Consider the following 20,701-nt stretch of genomic DNA (forward strand, 5'->3'; position numbering starts at 1 on the left):
CATTCTAACTGGCGGGAAAAAGGGCAAATCGGCGAAGATCAGGGACAAATAAAACACATTATGAATAATTAAAACACATTATATCTTCCACAAAATACACAAACCACTTGAACATTTAACTTTGAGAGGTCATGTAATTCACTCAATATGATTAAGTAAACGTAGAAAAATTTATTAAAATGTATACAAGATATATGATACAAAGATAGCAGAACAAGTCTGGTCATTAAATAATTTGTAAATTGTACAAAATGACTTCAATATAATGGTCCCACGGCATTCTTGTTCAAAAGGCCACACACATCACGTACGCAAGTGCATTCTGGGCATTCGCACACAAGCTACTCTACTTAAGGCAACCTGCAAAGTGGCTTTAACAAAATCACACACCTATCGAAGACGTCCCATTTACTAGACTGGCAGTCCCATAGAAATATGGCACATTTTAAAAAAAAACAATTGGGGTGAGCAAACGTCAGGCAGGTTTGACTCAGGCAGGAAGGCTTCTGTTGGCTAGTCGTGCGTGTTTTGTGTGCATTGAGACATGTATGTGACTTTCTCCAGTTATCTAGAGGACTTCCTAAGCAAGTCGTTCTCTCAATGATTGATGTTCTCATCTTCCTCCACCTCTTCATCATCCTTGGCAGCATGGGTGTTCGTCTCTCTGTAGACCAGACGGACTCCAGCAGCGTTCTGTAGCGCCTCCAGACTGGTTTGACTCACGTACAAGCTCAAGTTTATGTTGGGACGCGTTGATCTCAATTCCTCTATTTTACTCCAAGCCTAATACACATACAAAAACAATATTTAATCAAAATATAACTGGAAACAGATGTTAAAGAAATAGTTCGTCCAAAAATGACAATACATTATTGACGCTAATGTCATTCCAAACAAGATAGTTTATAGTGGCCAAATTTGGTATCCTGTAACTTTTCTAACCTTATCCGAATACTTTTGGGTCCATACAATAAATTTGTGTTAGGAACAGACTGAAATTTAGGTATTCAGACCTGCATAAAGAGTCTTCAAACCCCTTTTGTGTTCCAAAGAGGAAGAAAAAAACAGCATTGAGAGGGATTTGAATGACATGAGGGCAAGTAAATAATGGTGAACACCATTCCTCCAGAGTATAGCATGGCTGTGGTTTCTCTTAAAAAGTAAGGGGGCTTTCACACCGGCAGTTTTGTTGGAACCGTTCACATGAGAAACTGGTAATGTAAAAGCTGTCATTCAGACCCGGGAGTGCACAGCGGTACCAAACCTAAAATTACCTATAGGAGCTCATCTGAAGTTTGGTTGCAATTGCTGGAAAGTCTCTAGTTAAGTCATTTGGTTGTATATGTCAATAGCCAAAATGCTCTTGATTGCTGTTCATTCACTTAACACGTTTTATTTGGATTAAAATTAAAACAGTATAAAGTAAAAACATTAACTGATACATGATTTATGTATGATGAGTGGTTCCCGATATTACAAGAAAACTGAGCAGTGAAACTTATACATTTTAACAGCCATAATTAAGTGTGAAAATGACTAAAGGAAACATCTAAACTAACTAATATGATTCATATTCTTGATGAAAGTATTGGTATTGTACCTCTTCTACAATAAGCTGTATCGGTGTAATGACGAGATCATTAGTTCAAGAAAAACACATATAGAGGAAGAAAGTGGTGAAGATTGATCTTAGATACGAGTGAAAGTGAGCATGCAGCATAATCGTGTAAAGTGAGTGCAACCAGAGTGTGTTTTCTCCTCAAAAGAGTCCGTTTGCAAGCCTTCATGCAAGGCACATAGTTCACTATGAGTCTGAAACCAATGTTGTGGGAACTCCAGGAATAACTGACCGAAGCAAATGTGTCCAGTGTGAAAGCCCCCTAAAACACAACATACTACAAACCTCAACATACCTGCTGAAAGTTGCCATGATGGCAGTAGTGCTCCACCAGGAACCCATACGCATCTCCAACACGCACCGCAGGGTCCAGATCCTTCTCTTCCAGCAGAGACTCGCACACACGCACCGCTTCCACTGGATCCTCCTCATGCATCCTACACACACACACACACAAATACATGTACAAATGTGATCCTGGACCACAAAACCAGTCTTAAGTAGCACAGGTATATTTGTAGCAGTAGCCAACAATACGGTCAAAAACTATGGATTTTTCTTTTATGGCAAAAATCATTAGGATATTAAGTAAACATCATGTTCCATGAAGATATTTTGTAAATTTCCTACCGTAAATTTATCAAAACTTAATTTTTGATTAGTAATATGCATTGATAAGAACTTAATTTGGACGACTTTAAAGGTGATTTTCTCAATATTTTGAGTTTTTTGCAACCTCAGATCTAAGATTTACAAATAGTTGCATCTCGGCCAAATATTGTCCGATCCTAACAAACCATACATCAATGGAAAGCCTGTTGAAAGGTTTTGTGGTCCAGGGTCACAAATGAAATAAAATAAAACAAAATACTCCTTTTTCATCAGTACCTTCTTGCCTGAATGAATCTCTTGACGAGGCCGAGTCTGTGTGTCAGTATGAGGAGTTTGCTGTCAGCCTCGTCTTCACTGCGACCCTTTGCTTTAGTCAGACACTTGCACGCCTCCGTCAGAGCCCCATACGCCTTCTCATAATTCTGATAGTCATCAATTTCCACCTGTGTGCATTCACAAAAATAAAAGTTCCAGAAAGGGATTTTCACAGCAGTGCCATAGAAGAACCATTTTTGGTTCCTCAAATAATCTTTCAGTGAACAGTTCTTAAGAGAACCATTTTTTTCTTAGTGTGAAGAACATTTTAATAGTCTCTAAAGAAACTTTTTCCACTATAAAGAACCTTTTGTGGAATGTATGGAAGCCCGTTTCCACCACTGAATAAAAAAGGTAATTGCGACTTTTTATCTCGTAATTCTGACTTTATAACTCGCAATTGTGAGAAAAAAGTCAGAACTGTGAGTTTATATCTCATAATTCTGAGTAAAAAGTCAGAATAGTGAGATATAAACTCGCAATTGCGAGAAAAATGTCAGAATTGTGAGTTTTTATCTCGCAATTGTGACTTCATAAATCATAATTCTGACTTTATAACTCGCAATTTTGAGTTTATATCACGCAATTATGAGAAAAAAGGTCAGAATTGTGAGTTTATATCTTGCTATTGTGACTTCATAAATCATAATTCTGACTTTATAACTCGCAATTTTGAGTTTATATCATGCAATTCTGAGAAAAAAATAACCTTTTTTTATTCAGTGGCGGAAACGGGCTTCCATAGGAATGGGAAGGTTCTATGGATGGTAAATGTTCTTCATGGGACCATCAATGCCAAGAAATGTATTTTTAACACCGAGTAAAATAATGATTATTGCATGGTCAGTTTTCACAGTACTGTCGGACACACGTTCTCAGTACCTCAGCACAGGCCTCATAAAAGCCAGCGAGCAGATCGAGCGCACGTCCTTTTGTGTAGAAGCTGATGATGTTCTTCATGATCTCCGGGTCGTTCCTCCAGTCCAGTGACTGCAGGTAGTTGGCTGCCATCACGTAAATTTCCTTCTGTCTGGAAACACCTGTGAAAAACACTATTTTCTCGGTATCGCCGGATTTCAACAGCGCTCGCATCGCCTGTCAAAGATGAGAACAAGAACAGAGAAGAAAACTTGATATCTTTGGTGAAAACCTATTTCAGGATAAATAAATATAAAAGAGAAAAAAATAGCTGGTGAAAACACATGCATTTTTTTCAGAACCCCCTGATGCTATATTTATATGGCCAGAAAGTAAGATTAAATTATGTTAGCTTGTAATGTAAATCAATGAGACCTTATAAGAGTATATCAGACTACTAAAATACATATTAATACATAAAATACATATGAATATTAGTTGTCACTCTATAGCTCCCATTAATGTCTTAATGAGATGCTTAGTTTTATGATCAAAGCTCTGTAGTTTGAAATCATTTAATGCGATACAATACAATGACGATTGAGAGATGAACAAATAAACCTGAAATTAATTAGTAAAACAAGTTTTGATCATGTTTATAATTTAAAGGCCTCAGAAATTCATTTATCAATACACAGCCAGCTTTATAGGGTTAATTTGAGTTTAAATTCTGTAAGGGCAAAATGAAAGCTGTCATTGGTTAGTCAATCAGCTGTTGGTTTGTGCACAAGTCAAACCTTGATCTTGTTTCCAGCTTGTGTGTATTTTTTAGTGGCTAAGTGGTAGTTGCCCTGCCGCATGCAGCAGTCTGCGATTTTCTCCAGCAGCTCCTTTCTCCCGGCCTCAGACAGATGGGACGAGTCTTTTGGGACCGTCAGACTTTCAGCCAGATCTTCTGTGATGGTCAAACTCTGGTCCAAACACAACTGGAGCGCCTCATGGTACTACACACACAAATACATATGCATACAGTTACGAAACACTGTTGTGATTTCTATGTAATTCTACTATTAGGGAATGGCAACTAGAAAGTTTTAATAATCATTCTAATTCCATGAAAACAGAATTAGACCACAACTACAATGATAATGACAAGAGGAATGATATGGTTGGAACAAATTTTCCAGCTGATGAATGATAAAAACATTGACAGCCAATCAGAATCCATCTTGCTTCAAGAGATTGAGCATTTAAAGCAGCAGACGACAAAACTGCAGCTTGCACTTAAAATAAAGTTATTGTGAGTTACAGTTATTGTTGTAAACTGCCTTTTTGAATATGAAATGATTGGTTGTATGACAGTGCATGGTGTGTTCACCTTTTTGGCAGCTACCAGCAATTCCACAGCTTTCTGGTACTGAGCGTGTTTTATGAAGAAATCAGAGCAGCGTGCTAGTAGGGCAGGGTCACTGTTTTCATTCAGGTCCTCTGCGATCAGCTGCAGAGCTCCAAACTGCTCTGTGGCAAAAGCTAGCTCTAAAGCCTTAGACACATGACCTGCCTGGAAAGGTGGAATGAAGATGTCTTTTATAAGCGATCAGCACCACCTAGTGGTAAAGCTGGACAGTGAATATACTTGTTTGGGATGTACCTTATGATAAAGCATAACAGCTCGGTCCATGTGCGTTCCTTTCTCTTCATAATACATTGCCGTGTCCATCATGTCCTCTGGATTGCTAAGCAGTGCCAGATTCATGAGCTGCTCGTCCAAGTTATTCTCTTTACACAGTCGGATGGCGTTGTTATAGGCTTGTGCACGTGTGTAGAAGTGCACCGATTGGCTGATTTCATCCTGTCCCTCGTACTGCCTTGCAACATGATAAGATGCTGCTCTGTTGCCCGTCTCATTGGCTATCTCACTCGCCTGTCAAATACATAGATCATTGTGAAGTGTTTGGTTCATTTTGTTTTGGACACAAAGGAAACTTCAGTCAACATACCTTTTGAATGTTTCCTAGATAACAGTGCACGCGCACTTGAGACAGGTAGTCCTGAGCGAGGTCGTAGTAATGCAGCGCAGCCTCCATGTCTGATTGGCTCTCTAGATAATGACCCCACCACTTGTACAGATCCCTGGCCAATCACACACCAGACATCAGAGAATATCAAAGCCATGTCAGACTGCAGCGACCAGAGTCATGAATCAATAAATCAAACTCACTTGTCCTTCATTTTATTGATGTAGATCTCCAGTGAAAGATTGTCCTCCATCAGCATTCTCGGCACTTCAAACCGATGTGTGTCTGACTTCTCAAAACTACAGAATGGGACAGAAAAGAAGAAAAGAGGTTTGTTTTATATATATATATATATATATATATATATATATATATATATATATATATATATATATATATATATATATATATATATAATTTATATACTACAAGTAAAAAACTTTAAAAAATTTAAGGCTTACATTTTTAGTTTAGTATTTTTATTGATACTTTTCAATCAGAGATACAACAGAGATTACAATAATTTTGAATTTTTAAAAGACTTTTTAAAAAATATTTTTGAAAGACGTTTCTTAAGCTCACCAAGGATGCGTTTATTTAATTAAAAATAAGAGTAAAAATATTGTGAACTATTATTACAATTTAAAATAACTGCTTTGTAATTTTATATATTTTAAAATGTAATTTATTCCTGTGATGCAAAACTGAATTTTTATGCAGCCTTTACTCCGGTCTTTAGTGTCACATGATCCTTCAGAAATCATTCTAATTTGATTTAAAAACATTCAAAAATCTTAATTATTCCAAATATTTGATTGGTACTGAAACTTTTGGGGGCAGAATTTTTTCAGTAATGATGTATTCAATTGATCAACTATGACAGTAAAGACAATTTATGTTACAAAAAATGTAATTTTAAAATAAATGCTGTTCATTTGCACTTTCTATTCACCAACAAATCCTGAAAAAAGGGTTTTCAAAAAATATGAAGCAGCACAACGGTTTTCAACATTGATAATCAGAAATGTTTCTGAAGGGTCATGTGACACTGAAGACTGGAGGAATGATGCTGAAAATTCAACTTCGCATCAAAGAAATAAATGATATTTTAATTTATATTACAACAGAAAACAGTAATTTTACACTGTAAAAACATTTCACAGTATTACTATTTTTAACCAAATAAATGCAGCCTTGGAGAGCAAAAGAGACTTCTTTCAAAAACCTTAAAAATGTGACTAACCCCAAACTTTTGAACATTAGTGTTTATACTAGGGTTGTTCCGATTCCGATACTAGTATCGGAAATTCCACCGATACCACAAAAAATTCTGGCATCGGTATCGGCGAGTACTTGAACCCATGTACCGATCCGATACCATTTTTAAACAAGACCTATAGTTATGCGCGCTAGCTTTGCTTAACGCTGCAAATCGGAAATCAGTTTTTCTTCGCTGCTCAGAATGCAAACACAGGAAGCTGTGCTGTGTTGCCACACAAGCAACCACTATTTAGAGCAGCGAAGAAGAAATACAAACGTGTTAGCACATTGCCAAAAGTTAAATCACTCGCATATGCGACTAAATCTTCACCCTGGGCGACTAAATGATGTCTAATATTAGCCACTGGCTAATAAATGATCAGATTTTACTGGGAGGCTATGTATAAGTTTAGCACAGATATATTGTCACTCGCTGAACACTCTGAGCGCTTCAGAGTTTCTCTCTCCGTCAAGCGATATATTTTTCAGTTCATCTGAATGAATGCGCAGCACAGCTGTATTTGACGTACCGTAAACTCTAGTGTGAAGCGCACGACTCGCCGTCGCTTTGCTTTTTTCCTCACACGCAGAGAGAGAGAGGGAGAGGGAGCGAGGGAGTCTTACATGTAGCGCGTCAATTCTGCATGGTATGTAAACGTTATTCTTTGTTGTATTTTTCTGTCAAAATAACGGAGTTCCTTTGGAATTCTTCAGCTTAACTGCCGGGTTCTCCGGTAGTAGGCGGAGCTAATGCGCAAACGACAATCTCATTGGCTGGCGTTCACCTATTATCGTCCCTGTTTTGATTTCAGCAAATCCGTTCGAGCCAATGCAGACAACGTGATTAATATTCATGAATCCAGCAGCAAGTTAATCATTAGTGCGTTTTATATTGTTCTTAGTATAATTCATAGTATGATTATTATCTTATCAGTATTATTGATAGTTTTTCCCCATTTTTACAGAAACACTGAATGACCACCATGAATGTCCTAAATTCAGTTAAAATTACTCGTCAGACTATCTATCTATCTATATATGGTGAAGCACACCCTAAAATAATTGTATCAATTCATACAGGGCTAGTAGTACATACAACTGTATAACCAGATACACACCCGGGTATCGGATCAGTACTCGGTATCGGCTGATACCCTGAGCCTAGGTATCGGAATCGGTATCGGGAAGGGAAAAAGGGTATCGGAACATCTCTAGTTTATACTATATTAAAAATGACATTGATATTTGTTGGATCTTGGATGTGTATGACAGCAGTGATTGTGTGTGAAAGTGACACTCACTACACCAGCGCTAGGTTCTTGTCTCCCATGGCCTCCAGGTGTTTGGCGTAGCTGTAGTAAGTGGTTCGGAGGTGAATACGGTCGTGCGTTTCTGCCGTCTCCACCGCCTGCTGCCACTGACCTGCCGCCTGATAAAACTTATTCAATAAATCAAACCTCCCGCATGACTTATACAAACGCTCTGCATCCTCCTGCGAAAAAAGAGAGAGATGCTGCGATAAACCCAAACGTTTAAATCCAAATGTTTAGTTCTTGTTATTGTACTGAATGAGACAGAGAGGCTCCAAGTGCTCTAGGTTTATTTAGACAACGCTGTGTTTGTGCTTGTGTGCTTTAAACATGACATGAAACGTCATTCACAATGTATTGTGCTTCCATAATGTGACACGCCTCTGAGTGAGACATATACAGCGGGTAAAATAAGTATTGAACACGTCACCATTTTTCTAAAGGTGCTGTTGACATGAAATTTTCTCCAGATGTCGATAACAACCCAAGTAATCCATACACACAAAGAAAGCAAAACAAATAAGTTTAGAAATTAAGTTCAGTGTAATAAAGTGGAATAACACGGAAAAAGTATTGAACACATGAAGAAAGGGAATCTATCAGTAACTAGAAAGCAATCCTGCCCCTCGTCAGTGGAAATTAATATTAGCTGGTTCAGTCCTAACTGATGGCCTATAAAAAGGTGTCTCATTACCAACTCATATAGTTGAAGGAAGGATGAATGGAAAAATGTACAGAGACATTCTTCATAAAAATCTGCTGCCATCTACCAGGATGATGAAGATGAAATGAGGGTGGACAATTCAGCGAGACAATGATCCCAAACACAGCCAATAAAACTCAGCTGGTTTCAGGGAAAGAAAGTAACGGCCAGCCAATCACCTGACTTGAATCCAATAGAAAATCTATGGAAACTGTTTGTGTGGAAGAATGGGCCAAAATCACACCTGAGCAATGCACGCGACTAGTTTCTCCTACAGGAGGCGTCTTGAAGCTGTCACTACCAAACAAAGGCTTTTGTACGAAGTATTCAATAAATTTCAGTAGTTCAATACTTTTTCCCTGTGTCATTCCATTTTATTACACATAACTTCATTTCTGAACTTTGTTTTGTTTTCTTTGTATGTATGGATGGATTACGTGGGTTGTTACTGACATCTGGTGAAAATTATATGTCAACAGACCTTTAGAAATATATTTACTGAGAAAAATTGTGACGTGTTCAATACTTATTTTACCCGCTGACGTGAATTCTGTGCTCACGTCATCTTTAGGAAAGTGTTTATGTGTCTTACCAGCATGCCCAGCTGTGTAGCCAGAACGGCCACCTGCGCCTCCACCTCTGGCTCTTTTTCAGCGTCCCTGAGAGCACGAGCGGCCCGTGCGTTTCCCATGTTCCCCAGACACACGCGCGCCACGTCCAGACGACGACTCTTCACACACATCCAAGCCATGTTCTCCCACACCGCCTCGCTGCAGATACACATACACACACACACACACACACACACAACATACAAAACATTCAGTTCACTGCAAAAGCCAGAGATCTCTCAAAGAAGGCCATAAGACAGAAAAACTTGAAAGAAGAAAGTTTTTAAAACTCATCCAAACAGCCTTAAAACAGGCTCCACAGAGGCTCTTTGAGTTGCTATATGCTTCTTTGGTAACGTCCTTGATGTTTCAGGTTCTTTAAATCAACAGACTGTTTTTTTAAAGCAAAAGTATACAGAAGGGTTTCTAAAGAACTAGAGACTGTTACCACACTTTTTGACTTACTAACTTCCATGGCTTTTCTAATATTTTGTGATCATTGAATGAGATTCAGACGCATCCGCTAATGATTCACTCTCAGACCGATTTGTAAACTCAGCAAGAAGATCCATGATCTCAAGAGTCAGACATTATTATGGCTTACAAGCAATATTTACTACATAAGCTCTGCTGTAAAATATTTTAATGGCGAGCATAACATTAAAGATGTATATTCACCGTAGAAATGAGTAATTCTTAGTAAAACTTTACAATAATGTTCAATTTGTTAACTACATTAGTTAACATCAACTAACAATGAGAAATACTGTACTTCCAAATCATTTATCACTAATAATCTTAACATTAATTTAGAAATTTACTAACACATTATTAAAATCAAAATGAAAACAATGAAAAGTTGTTTTTATGAGCTAAAGTGAACAATTAATAAACACTGTTAGAAACATACTGATGATTGTTAGTGTAAGTTATTGCGTCAACTAACGATAACTAATGGAATCTTATTGTAAAGTGATACAGAATTCTTTATTGGGAAGATTGTATTTAATTCCATTATAAACATTCCCTGATATTTACATGTTTTTTGTAACTTTTGGGACCCTTTAGAAAAAAAGTTGGGGTTTTTTTCAACTTAAAAAGGTTTACAATGACATCATCATGGTTTAAATTCTTTCTTCTTTTTTTTTTCCAATGACATTTTTCTTGTCTTTTTTTTTCAAAACTTCAGATCTGCACCATTTTAAAGTGTGGAAAAGTGCACTGAAACAGCGAGAGGGTGTTTAAAGATTATTTTTAAAGGGTGAGAGGATGTTTTAAAGTTGATATTTGTGGAAAATCTTCACACTTCAGCACTTAGCAGCTGCTCTTTGAACGTTTCTGCTGTTTCTCCCTCCGTTCCACCTCATGAGCTATGCATGGAATGACCCCATCAACACCCAACACTCTCTGGCCCACATTCCCTCTCTCCCACTCACTTGGCCCTTCGTGTCCTCCCTGCTTTTTTCATTCACTCCCATCTGGTCTTTATTTATCCAAAATCCCCCCATTCTCTCATTTTTTTTCGCTCCATTCGGCTTTTAGTAGATACAGATGTGGGCTGTTTATTAGAGCTAAGCAACAGGAAATTCCCTGAATCTTTGGGGGCCCAGAACTGGAAAAGACATAACAGAAAAGTAGAAAGAGAATTATGATTTCCCCCCTTTTTTGGATAAAACATGGAAATAAAGTACATTTTTACATTGTTCTGGGTGGTTGCAAGTCAAAAAAAAACCTTGCATCGCTATGATCTTCTAGTCTCTTGGCTCCTTCGGTGTGCATCTGTGGGATTTTGTCACTTGTTTTATACACTGCAAAAAATGCTTTTCTTACTTAGATTTTTTGTCTTTTTCCCAGCCAAAATATCATAAAATTCTTATGTCTGGAGCACAAACATTGCAGGACGATATTCAAGATTCTTAAATGTGGTTTTTGCAATAATGCCATAAAAAAAACATTTTGAGTTCCTCAAAGAACCTTTTAGAGAACAATTCTTAAATTCCATGTTTCTTAGTGTGAAGAACCTTTTTCCACTAAGGTTCCATGGCATAAAAAAGAACATGCTTAAAAATAAAGGGTCTTTTTTGGCATTGATGGCTTCATGAAGAACCTTTAATCTCTATAGAATAATTCATTCCATAAAAGGTTTTTTTATAGTGAAAAGAGGTTCTTCAGATTATTAAAATGTTCTTCAGATTAAGAAAAAATGGTTCTTTTAAGAACTATTCACTGAAAGGTTCTTTGGGGAACCCAAAAACGTTCTATGGCATCTTTGTGAAAACGGCCCTTTGGAATTTTTAAGAGTGAACATTTAATTTTAAGAATGTGTAGAATGGAAAGATTCCATGGATGGATGTTAAAGGTTCTTCACAGAACCATCAATGCTAATCAAGCACCTTTATTTTTAAGAGAAAAACTGAACTTTAATATTTAAGTGTGACTAGACCAAAGATTTCTATGATATTTCATCTCCTGCTCCATTAATAACCAGCTCACTAATTCAAAGAGAGAAAGAGGACGGGTGTTGTATTCTGTTCTGTCTGCTTTCCTTCCAGGAAACACGTCCTGTAGCTGGAGTAACGTGTTTGTCACCGACCAAGAGAGAGAGAGAGAACTTATTCCCAAGCACTACAACCCTCTCATCCCAGTCCTTCTGAGCTTTTCAGGGATAAAGCACACACTTGCTTGCACATGAACATGGGAAACTGGTTAAGACGAGTAATCTGAGATAAACGAGCGAGGAAAGAGTGTGGGAAAGAACGAGAAACAGAGACCGCATCACGCAGACATTCCTCAGCAGGGAGACGAGGAGAAAAAAAAACAGCCAGCGCACATCTGGAGGAGAAAGGGGGAGGAACGGACAGGCAGAGAGCAGCAGAAGAACGGAGCGATTTAAAGAAAGCGTGTGTGTTTATGTGATGGCCTTGGAGGACCAGCGTCCAGCCTTACGAGCAGCAGTGACCCCCGACTCTGAGGAAGAGGGTTAGAGACTCCCATCAAGACTCAAGAATGAGTGGCGATGTCCTCTAGCTAACCTCTCACAGCGTTCATGCCGCTCTGCGTTTCTGCATAGCGTGCCCGTGTGCCCGTGGACGTTTCAGGAATTCGGGCGCTCCGGCGAGTGTATGGCCGTGCGCAGGCTGGTGATGGTGGCGGCGGCGGTGGCCCTGCTTTCTCTGGTGCTCAACAACTTGGCAACGTTCAGCTCCAGCTGGGTGCTGCAGGTGCTGGAGGACGGACGGCGGCGGAGCGTGGGGCTCTGGAGAGTGTGTGCGCACGAGGACACACACGCTCACGAGTCCACAGCCTGCCAGAGACTCAGCTGGGGCTCGGAGCTCGCGGGGTTTCAGGAGTCACGCAGCACTGTCAAACGTGAGTCTCCGGCGAATACATGCTAACACATGCCTCTGCAGTAAACTCATTTCTGCACATTTGAATGCACTGATACCCTTTAGAGAAAGATAACACTTTTATTAAAATATATTCCTTAACAGATCATTAGGTAATGTGCAATCAAACAGAAATGTTGCTAAACATAAAAATATTGAATTTCAGAGCTAAGCATGATTATTGAAAGTTATTGTGATGTAGAAAAGCAATGAAAATATGACTAACAATTACATAATGTTTAATACAAACACACTGAAATACTTCAAAATGTCATACAACTCTGATTAATATATTTTTATATATTCCATATATAATAAACAAATATTTTATTTTTTTAATAATATAATATAATATTAAATTGTATTATTTTGTCTTACTATTCTTAATTTAGAAATAGTATTATTTATTGCAATTTATTTAATGTATTTCTCTTTCTGGCAATTTTGCTTCATTAAAAATATATAATTAAATAAATGAATTAAAACGAGCAGAAATCGGTCAAGCTTAAGATCACTGCAAGAATCTGTGATTACTCAGAAAATCAACAAGACAGTTTGCCAAAAAGTGTCAAAATTTTTACAGATTTCAATAAACTGCTTTCATATGAATTGGCAGCCTTAAAATCTTAAAATCTGAGTTCTAGATGTCTAAAGCTCATTTTTATTTCATTTGGCATCAACTTGATGTCTGGCTAGTATTAAGCCATGGCAACTATCACTGGATGAACAAGCAAGCAGAGATTTGCTGGCCTGTATCATGCAGCCTGGCACGTCTGTCCATCTATCCTGATTTAGAAATAGGAAACGGATGGACACAGTAAAGGATTGTCTTTCAGGAAGTGACACCCACATTGGCACAGTTGTGTCTTTTGGACATCTGCAGCTGGATCTTCCTTACAATGATTCAGATCCTCTACCTACACACACACACACACACACACACACACACACACACACACTCCTCTGCTCATACATGTATGTGTGAATCAAATGAGTCACTGAATCATTTATGAATCATTTGAGCATTCATATTTCTGTTTTTCTGATTGCAGTTCAGTTTGACATGATGCGGGCATGTAACCTGATGGCTACGGTGGCTCTGACCGTGGGTCAGCTAATCTTCCTGTTTGGGTTACTGGAGATAAGCCACATTACCCAGGATTCTCAGTGGTGGGAGGAAGCCATCGCTGCCCTGTTCCAGTTGGCCAGTGAGTGTTCAAACCCGCTTCTACAGTCGCTAACAAACACTAATAGCCCCTTTGATGAGTGTCAAGAAGCCTGACACAAACACCACACACCCACCTTCAAACAACACATTAATTCTTCAATATCAAGCCGTCTGTCCTCAGAGATACGGTCTCTATTGTCCCGTGTTTGTTGTTCTGCATTTTGGGAAAGGAAAGATGGAGCTTTGAGGATCTGTAACAGAACAAACATCAACAAAGCACAGCGGCCTGAAGCTACACACAATTCAACAGGAAACAACAGAGTCCTGGCCAGAGGCCCGTTCACAAATTAAATCCGCTCCCATTTGGGACGTACGCAGGCCTGTCTCTTCAAAACTTGCTGTTGATGTCCCATGAAAGTGTGCTGGCTGTGATGTTATCTCGTTTTACTGTGCGTGCTTTCTGCATAACTATACTACCTGCATAGATGTTTGAATGCTAACTTGCATACTTACCTAAACACATGCTCGTTGATGGACTATTAGTGGATGAACAGTCTTTATCATGCTTATGCACTGCGGTGCATGTGGTCATGAAAATTTATTGTGTGCACAGTTTCAAGCCTTTTTTTTTGCGTTTTAAAAACAAATGATTTTAAGCCTTTTAAATGCAAACAGTCTCTGTGAGACTGTTTCTGAGTGCGGTCTGAGTGGTGTGCGCAGGCCGCGCACATGAATCCACTGCTCAGAGCGCTTAAGTATTTTTGTTGCTTTATTGGCCTTGAACTGTTAAATACACATACTTATATGTGTGAAAATGCAAGTATCCTTGTAAACACAGTCATTTAGGTTTTAAGTGAAAGTAAACAGCTGAGAAAGAAAACGCGTGTGTAACAGTACATTGGATCCAGGCAGTTCTTAAAGTGACAGCAGTCTAATATTCCTGCTGTCTGTCATTCATGTTAATCAAGGGGGCGGGATCAGGGAAAGAGTCGGGATTCGAACTCGGGACGCCCGTATCAAAAACTTTGATATAATAAAAACCTTATTAAAAGCAAACTAGCTATATTGTGATATACATCGTTATCGTGATATAAAATTACTCATATCGTGAAATAAGATTTTGGTCATATCGCACACCCCTACTAACAACCACCAAGAACACTCTAGCTATGTCCTACCAACCACCTATAGTAACCATCAAACAATGCTATTACAACCACCCAGAACACCCCAGCGTTATGGAAGCACTCATGTTTTATTCATTCACTTTGATCACAGCGGTTGTTTTCTTAACCTCAGGTCATTTTTTTTATAGACACTCTGATAATTTCCTGTGTAAGATAACAAGCTCTAGATAGTCTTGTTTAAGAAAAATTATTTTCAGTTTCAGCAAACCCATCCATGGCTGTGGTTGTGCTACGATGGTGGTCTGTTACTACTGAAGTATATCAGTCCAGCTAATAGTGCACAATGTGTGTCGTTTTAAGTGTGACAATAGTTATATTTAGCTAACGGGGTCCAGAGCACCAGCGGCAGCCGCGCAGCTCCAGAGAGCGACAGTCAGGCGCCAGGATATCCCTGCTCAGGACGAGGAAGTGTCTGTAACTACCTGTTATGCAAACCCAGAGCCACAGAGGAAAGACGGGGAGGGGGAGTGTGACAGTATGGAGGGGGCCAACGAGTGTCAGAGTTATTAGACATGGACTTCAACGGGAATTGATGATATTTTAAGAAGTGCAGAGCAATAGGGAAGAAAGAGATGTGGATGTACGTGACGACACGGAGGAGCATGTTTCATCAGGACGGTTCTGGAATCTCCCACAGTGTGTGTGTGTGTGTGTGTGTGGGTGTGATGGATGGAGGAAACAAGTGTCCTGATTAACTGTCCCCGCAATACTGCGTCTGTTTACACAATCTCTAGGGACAGACTATGTCTGACAAAATGAAAACAATTATGTCCTCATACTGCAATATAAATTATAAACAAGCACAAACTGCTTCCATAAAGTAAACCAATCAGATGCAGGCAAACCATCAACTCCTTATAAACATCCATATGTACATCAGACTTTCCTACTATATTCTCATAGTTTAAGTGCACTGACTAGACATTCACACAATGGTGCCATTGAACAGGGACTTTCCCTCAGACACCTTAATCACCTCACTCAAGGACACAACGATGATGGCTCAAGGCTAGTTTGTGGCCATTTAATTTCAGTTTTAATCTAAAGTACTTTGTGTTAATGAGAGTGAAAGCTTAAAGGGATGGTTCACCCAAAAATGAAAATTCTGTCATAATTTTATCACCCTCATGTTGTTCCAAACCTGTATGAGTTTCATTCTTCTGTTGAACACAAAAGAAGATATTTTAAAGAATGTCGGTAACCTAACAATTGCTGGTAGCCATTGACGTACATAGTATTTTTTCTATCCTATGGAAGTCAAATGGCATTTCTGGTTGAAGTACCCTTTTAATAATATAATGAATAGTTTTGGATCAAAAATCAGATTAAGCCACTTGAAAAGCTGTTGTAAAATATACACGCAGACTTGCGACTGAACATCTTGAAATCTATATTAATGAACCGTACCACAATCACATTAAATAGCCTAGTGTCTGTGAGGCTAATGAACATTTACAGATCAAAAAATAAAAATCATATAAATAAGATGCAATTATTATACACTGAAGTTCAATAATTAAATTAATAAATAAAGAAAATAAAAATAAAATGTAATTACTAAATACAATATTTAATACTAAATATTGATATGAAGTGTGACCTGTAGGATTTAAATTGTAGTAATGAATTAAACAAAGATAAAAGAGGACTTACGAATTCAAGCATACACTAAAACTGAAATCAAAAACTTGTTCACCAATTTACCATTAAATACATACTGAATGCCACATGAGTATAGACACAACTGAACTTTGTGTGATGTTAAAATCACAAGCTATTTGACTACTTGAAAGACATGCATTAACTGAAATGCATTTCTAAAATTGGACAAGGCTGGACATATGGATGTGATTTGGATCATTTTTCATGGGTGTTTTTTCTGTTAGACTACAAACAACTAAACAGATTTGAGGTTTTTTTTTTTTTTGGATAAACTAAAAATAAAACCTTAAAAAAAAATTGATCAAGAATAAACAGTTCATGAGAAAGTAAGTCAGAGAGAGAGCAATATGTGAAGCAGAGAAAAACATCTGTTCCTGAATAAATTTAATCAAGCCTGTTGTTGTACATCATGTTCCAGTTCAATTGTACAAGTGTGTGTGAGTAAGAATCGTCTATTGAAACTGAATGAAACGGAGGGAAGGAAGGAAGAATGAAAGGATAGAGGAGAAAAGGAAGGAAAAGGGATGACACTGGGCCAAAAAAAGCTGCATTCAGAATAAAAACAGAATGAACGAAACACCTCGCTCGCTCTTGTTTCTGCCTAAATAAAACACACACGTGTAACGCGATCTGAATCCTGTAAATTTTTCCATTTCGTCGCTCTCCTGCCCTGAATTCATCTCACATCCTCTACGTTCCGTATTTCTGGGAATCTGCTGTTGTGTTTTCAGGCCGCAGTTATTAATAACACATGTGCTTGGAGTCTTTACAGGAAGCAGGAGACGTACTACTCCTATTAGTCAAAACCAGCCAAAACCAACTCGAATCAGTCAGAAGGGAAGAAGATTGAGTTATTATTATGGTTGTGATGAATTAAAGGAATGTTTTGGGTTCAGGCTCTGTGGTCAGCTATGTGACGCTTTCAAAAACCCAAAAAAATTATTCGGTTTGTAAAAAACAAATACAAATGGTGTTTTCTAGAGAATCTTTTTTTAATGAACCAGGAAAGAGCTTCAGGAGGGTTTATAAAGCAAAATGTGCAGCTAATGAAAAAAGTCTGATCTCATGTCATATCTCATTTTCATCACAACCAAACTTTCTTGAGGAAACCTCAATTATGCTTTAAAATGCTTGGTCATGACATTTTTTATATAATATTATAAAAAGGCATGGAGTAACTGTTCACAATTAAACCAGTAACATGCATTAAAAAAAATACATTTCGATTTTGATTTTATGCTGGCAAAGTAAAATTTTCCTAATTTTAAACCCAAAATAGAGAAATTCAGGCAAATTTAACACCCTTAAGAACTAGAAAACAAACAAAAAAAAAGATATTTTAATTTTAATAAAAGCCAAATTTAGGTAGAATTGGATTTGTTTTATTCTATATAATATTAATGCTGATAACTGGGACATTAAATTGACCTGATATTTTACTGAATTAAAAAAATATTAATAATAAAATTAATGCTGTATTTTAAAAGTTTTTAAAAGCATCACTCTATTTTCTGAATGCATGTATCTCCTAAATTTATGATTTCTTAAAAATAATAAAAAATAAAAAATAAAAAATAAAAAATAAAATATATATATATATTCCTTAAAATATGTTCTATAAATCATCCTAGTGGACAGAAAGTTCCCCTAACTGAAGAATCAACAATCAATCAATCAATAAATATTTTTCTTTTTTTTTCTTCTTTTTTTATTACATTTAATTTAATTTCTATTTTTCTTCTTTTTTTTTTTACGGCTTGTTACACTTGTTTAACTCTTGGTCAAAAATAACAGCCCTACAAAAAACATTTGAAAAAGATTGAATGCAAGATATGGTGATAATATAGCATAATGAGAGATAACCAACACACCAAGAATTTTCAGCACAGCACAAGAATTAAAGATTGACGCCTGTCTCTCTCTCTCTCTCTCTCTCTCTGCAGGTTTTGTGCTGGTGATCGGTCTGGTGACGTTCTACAGGATCGGCCCCTACACTCACCTGTCCTACGCCTGCTACGTTAACATTGCTGCTTGCTTGTTTGCCACGCTAGCAGCCGCCATGCTAATCTGGAATATTCTGCATCGCCGTGACGACTGCATGTCTCCGTCGGTCATAGTCATCAGCCGATCTCTGACCACACCCTTCAGGCCGCGCCTAGACAATGACTATGTAGAGTCTCCATGCTGACACAAAGACACATCTCACCTGAGACAAAACACAGGGAGGATATTTAGACGGACAGACACAAATGCACATGGAGAGGATTTCTATCATTTTAAGTGAAACTGATCTCCTGGACTTCATGTTTAAGGATGAGGGCAGTGATCACGTGACTGCAAAAAGTGGGTTCGGACTGAATGGAAGACTTGAAACTGATTTAAACACAGAAGCAGCACTGTGGATTGCGAAGAATACAACAGACAGATAAAGATCAAGCTGGATCTTGACACGTTTATGTTCATAAGTGCACTTATGAGAAAGTAGAAGCACATTCGTATGCACACATATCTGTTATAGTTCTATGAAACATGGAGTTTCAGATTTCAAAAGGAGTCCAGGCATTGAATATTGCTCCCAGGTCAATTGAATACAGTCCTTTATAGGCCGGCATGGAATCTGCACTTTTATACATGTTCTCTGCTAACTGAAGGGGGAAAAAAATTCTGGACAGATTTAAATTGGGAAATTTTACATGTCCAATGATTTTTTTTTTTGTGTGTGTGTGTTTTGCATAAAGAAACCAAGTCTATTTTTAGAAACATTGCAATATTTTGCATTATGACATTAAATTTATTACACATGAGCACATTTGCCCCCTGATTCTCAATATAATGTGTCCAGATGCTTTACTTTTTGAGCTTTTTTTTTCTTTTCTTTTCTTAAATTAACCATAAATTAAAGCAGAACAACAAATATATAAAATATAAAACCGTGAAATAATGTAATGAGAATTCTGAGAAAAAATATGCTAAATTGAAACCATAATTAATTGCTTCATTTTGTTTAAGCAAAATGTAATTTCTTTTTTTAACTGTCAAATTACTCATGGAGATTTTTTTTTTTTCAGTAATGAGAACTGCAGGGAAATTTGCTTAATTAATTACCATGAAAATTTGCTTAATTGCTTCATTTTGTTTATGCAAAACACATATATTATTTTAAATTATTGTTTTATTTTTATATATATATATATATATATATATATATATATGACACCCAAATATGGTAAAATGTGTTAAACAAAGTGAGAGTGTTATCAAATTATTCCAAAATATTCAATTTATGAATATGTGAAAGGGACGTGATGGAAATCTGGAGGTGCAGATTCTATGCAGGTCTGGTCATTTGGTACCAAAATTATTTTAATGACTTCTGCATGTGCATTCATCTGACAATTGACATCTGATATTACATAATCTACAAGATGCCAATGAGGAAACTCTGTATAGTCACCAATACGAAAGAAATGATCTGAAAGTGATAGACTGGAACTATATCAGTTCAGTAAACAATAGACTTTAATATTTGCTAACCTATGCCTATGGTACCCATATATGAGTATAATATAGAGCTATATTAAGTATATTATTAAAATTTCACATTTCACCCTGAGTGGGACTGCTATAATATTATTAAAGAAATAAACATAAAGCCATTCAACACTCAAAGGGGATTTTCTGGGTTTGACTTTGTATGTGTGTGAGAGCGATCGGTGAGCACAGAAGAGAGTCAAGGACAGTCTGAATGAGAGGAAATGAACAGAGACACACATTATACTCCACTGTGACCCCTGATACCAGACTGACACTTGAATGACGATAACATGAGAGTAATTAATTTCACTACATGCACAGAATAAGGGATAGCTCACCCGAAAAGGGTCAAAGAATCATAAAAAAAAAAAAGTATTCCACAAAAATATGAAGCAGCACAACTGTTTTCAACATGACTATTCTAAGAAATGTTTCTTGAGCAGCAAATCAGCAATGATT

The 20,701-nt window shown here is 37.4% G+C and overlaps 2 protein-coding genes across 4 annotated transcripts in view; one reads left to right on the plus strand and one right to left on the minus strand.

Annotated features, from left to right (window-relative positions):
* Positions 1-95: 95 nt before the first annotated feature.
* Positions 96-20,701, minus strand: part of ift140 (intraflagellar transport 140 homolog (Chlamydomonas)) — a 33,681-nt gene continuing 13,075 nt past the window's right edge. For all 3 annotated transcript variants that reach the window (XM_058765412.1, XM_058765413.1, XM_058765414.1), the window contains exons 19-29: positions 9,287-9,464; positions 7,983-8,173; positions 5,625-5,720; positions 5,404-5,536; positions 5,055-5,327; positions 4,782-4,964; positions 4,201-4,407; positions 3,428-3,640; positions 2,507-2,673; positions 1,914-2,055; positions 96-783 (exon numbers count right to left, since the gene is read on the minus strand). In XM_058765412.1, the coding sequence (XP_058621395.1) occupies positions 598-783; positions 1,914-2,055; positions 2,507-2,673; positions 3,428-3,640; positions 4,201-4,407; positions 4,782-4,964; positions 5,055-5,327; positions 5,404-5,536; positions 5,625-5,720; positions 7,983-8,173; positions 9,287-9,464 (1,969 nt within the window). In that variant the 3' untranslated portion in view covers positions 96-597. The remainder of the gene's footprint in view (positions 784-1,913; positions 2,056-2,506; positions 2,674-3,427; positions 3,641-4,200; positions 4,408-4,781; positions 4,965-5,054; positions 5,328-5,403; positions 5,537-5,624; positions 5,721-7,982; positions 8,174-9,286; positions 9,465-20,701) is intronic.
* On the plus strand, positions 11,806-20,371 carry tmem204 (transmembrane protein 204). The gene is made up of 3 exons (XM_058765415.1): positions 11,806-12,674; positions 13,744-13,899; positions 18,652-20,371. The coding sequence occupies exons 1-3, from the start codon at positions 12,428-12,430 to the stop codon at positions 18,894-18,896; spliced, it is 648 nt and encodes a 215-aa protein (XP_058621398.1). The 5' UTR covers positions 11,806-12,427; the 3' UTR covers positions 18,897-20,371.

Source organism: Onychostoma macrolepis, chromosome 24 (genome assembly GCF_012432095.1).
Source record: "Onychostoma macrolepis isolate SWU-2019 chromosome 24, ASM1243209v1, whole genome shotgun sequence".
Lineage (NCBI taxonomy): Eukaryota > Metazoa > Chordata > Actinopteri > Cypriniformes > Cyprinidae > Onychostoma > Onychostoma macrolepis.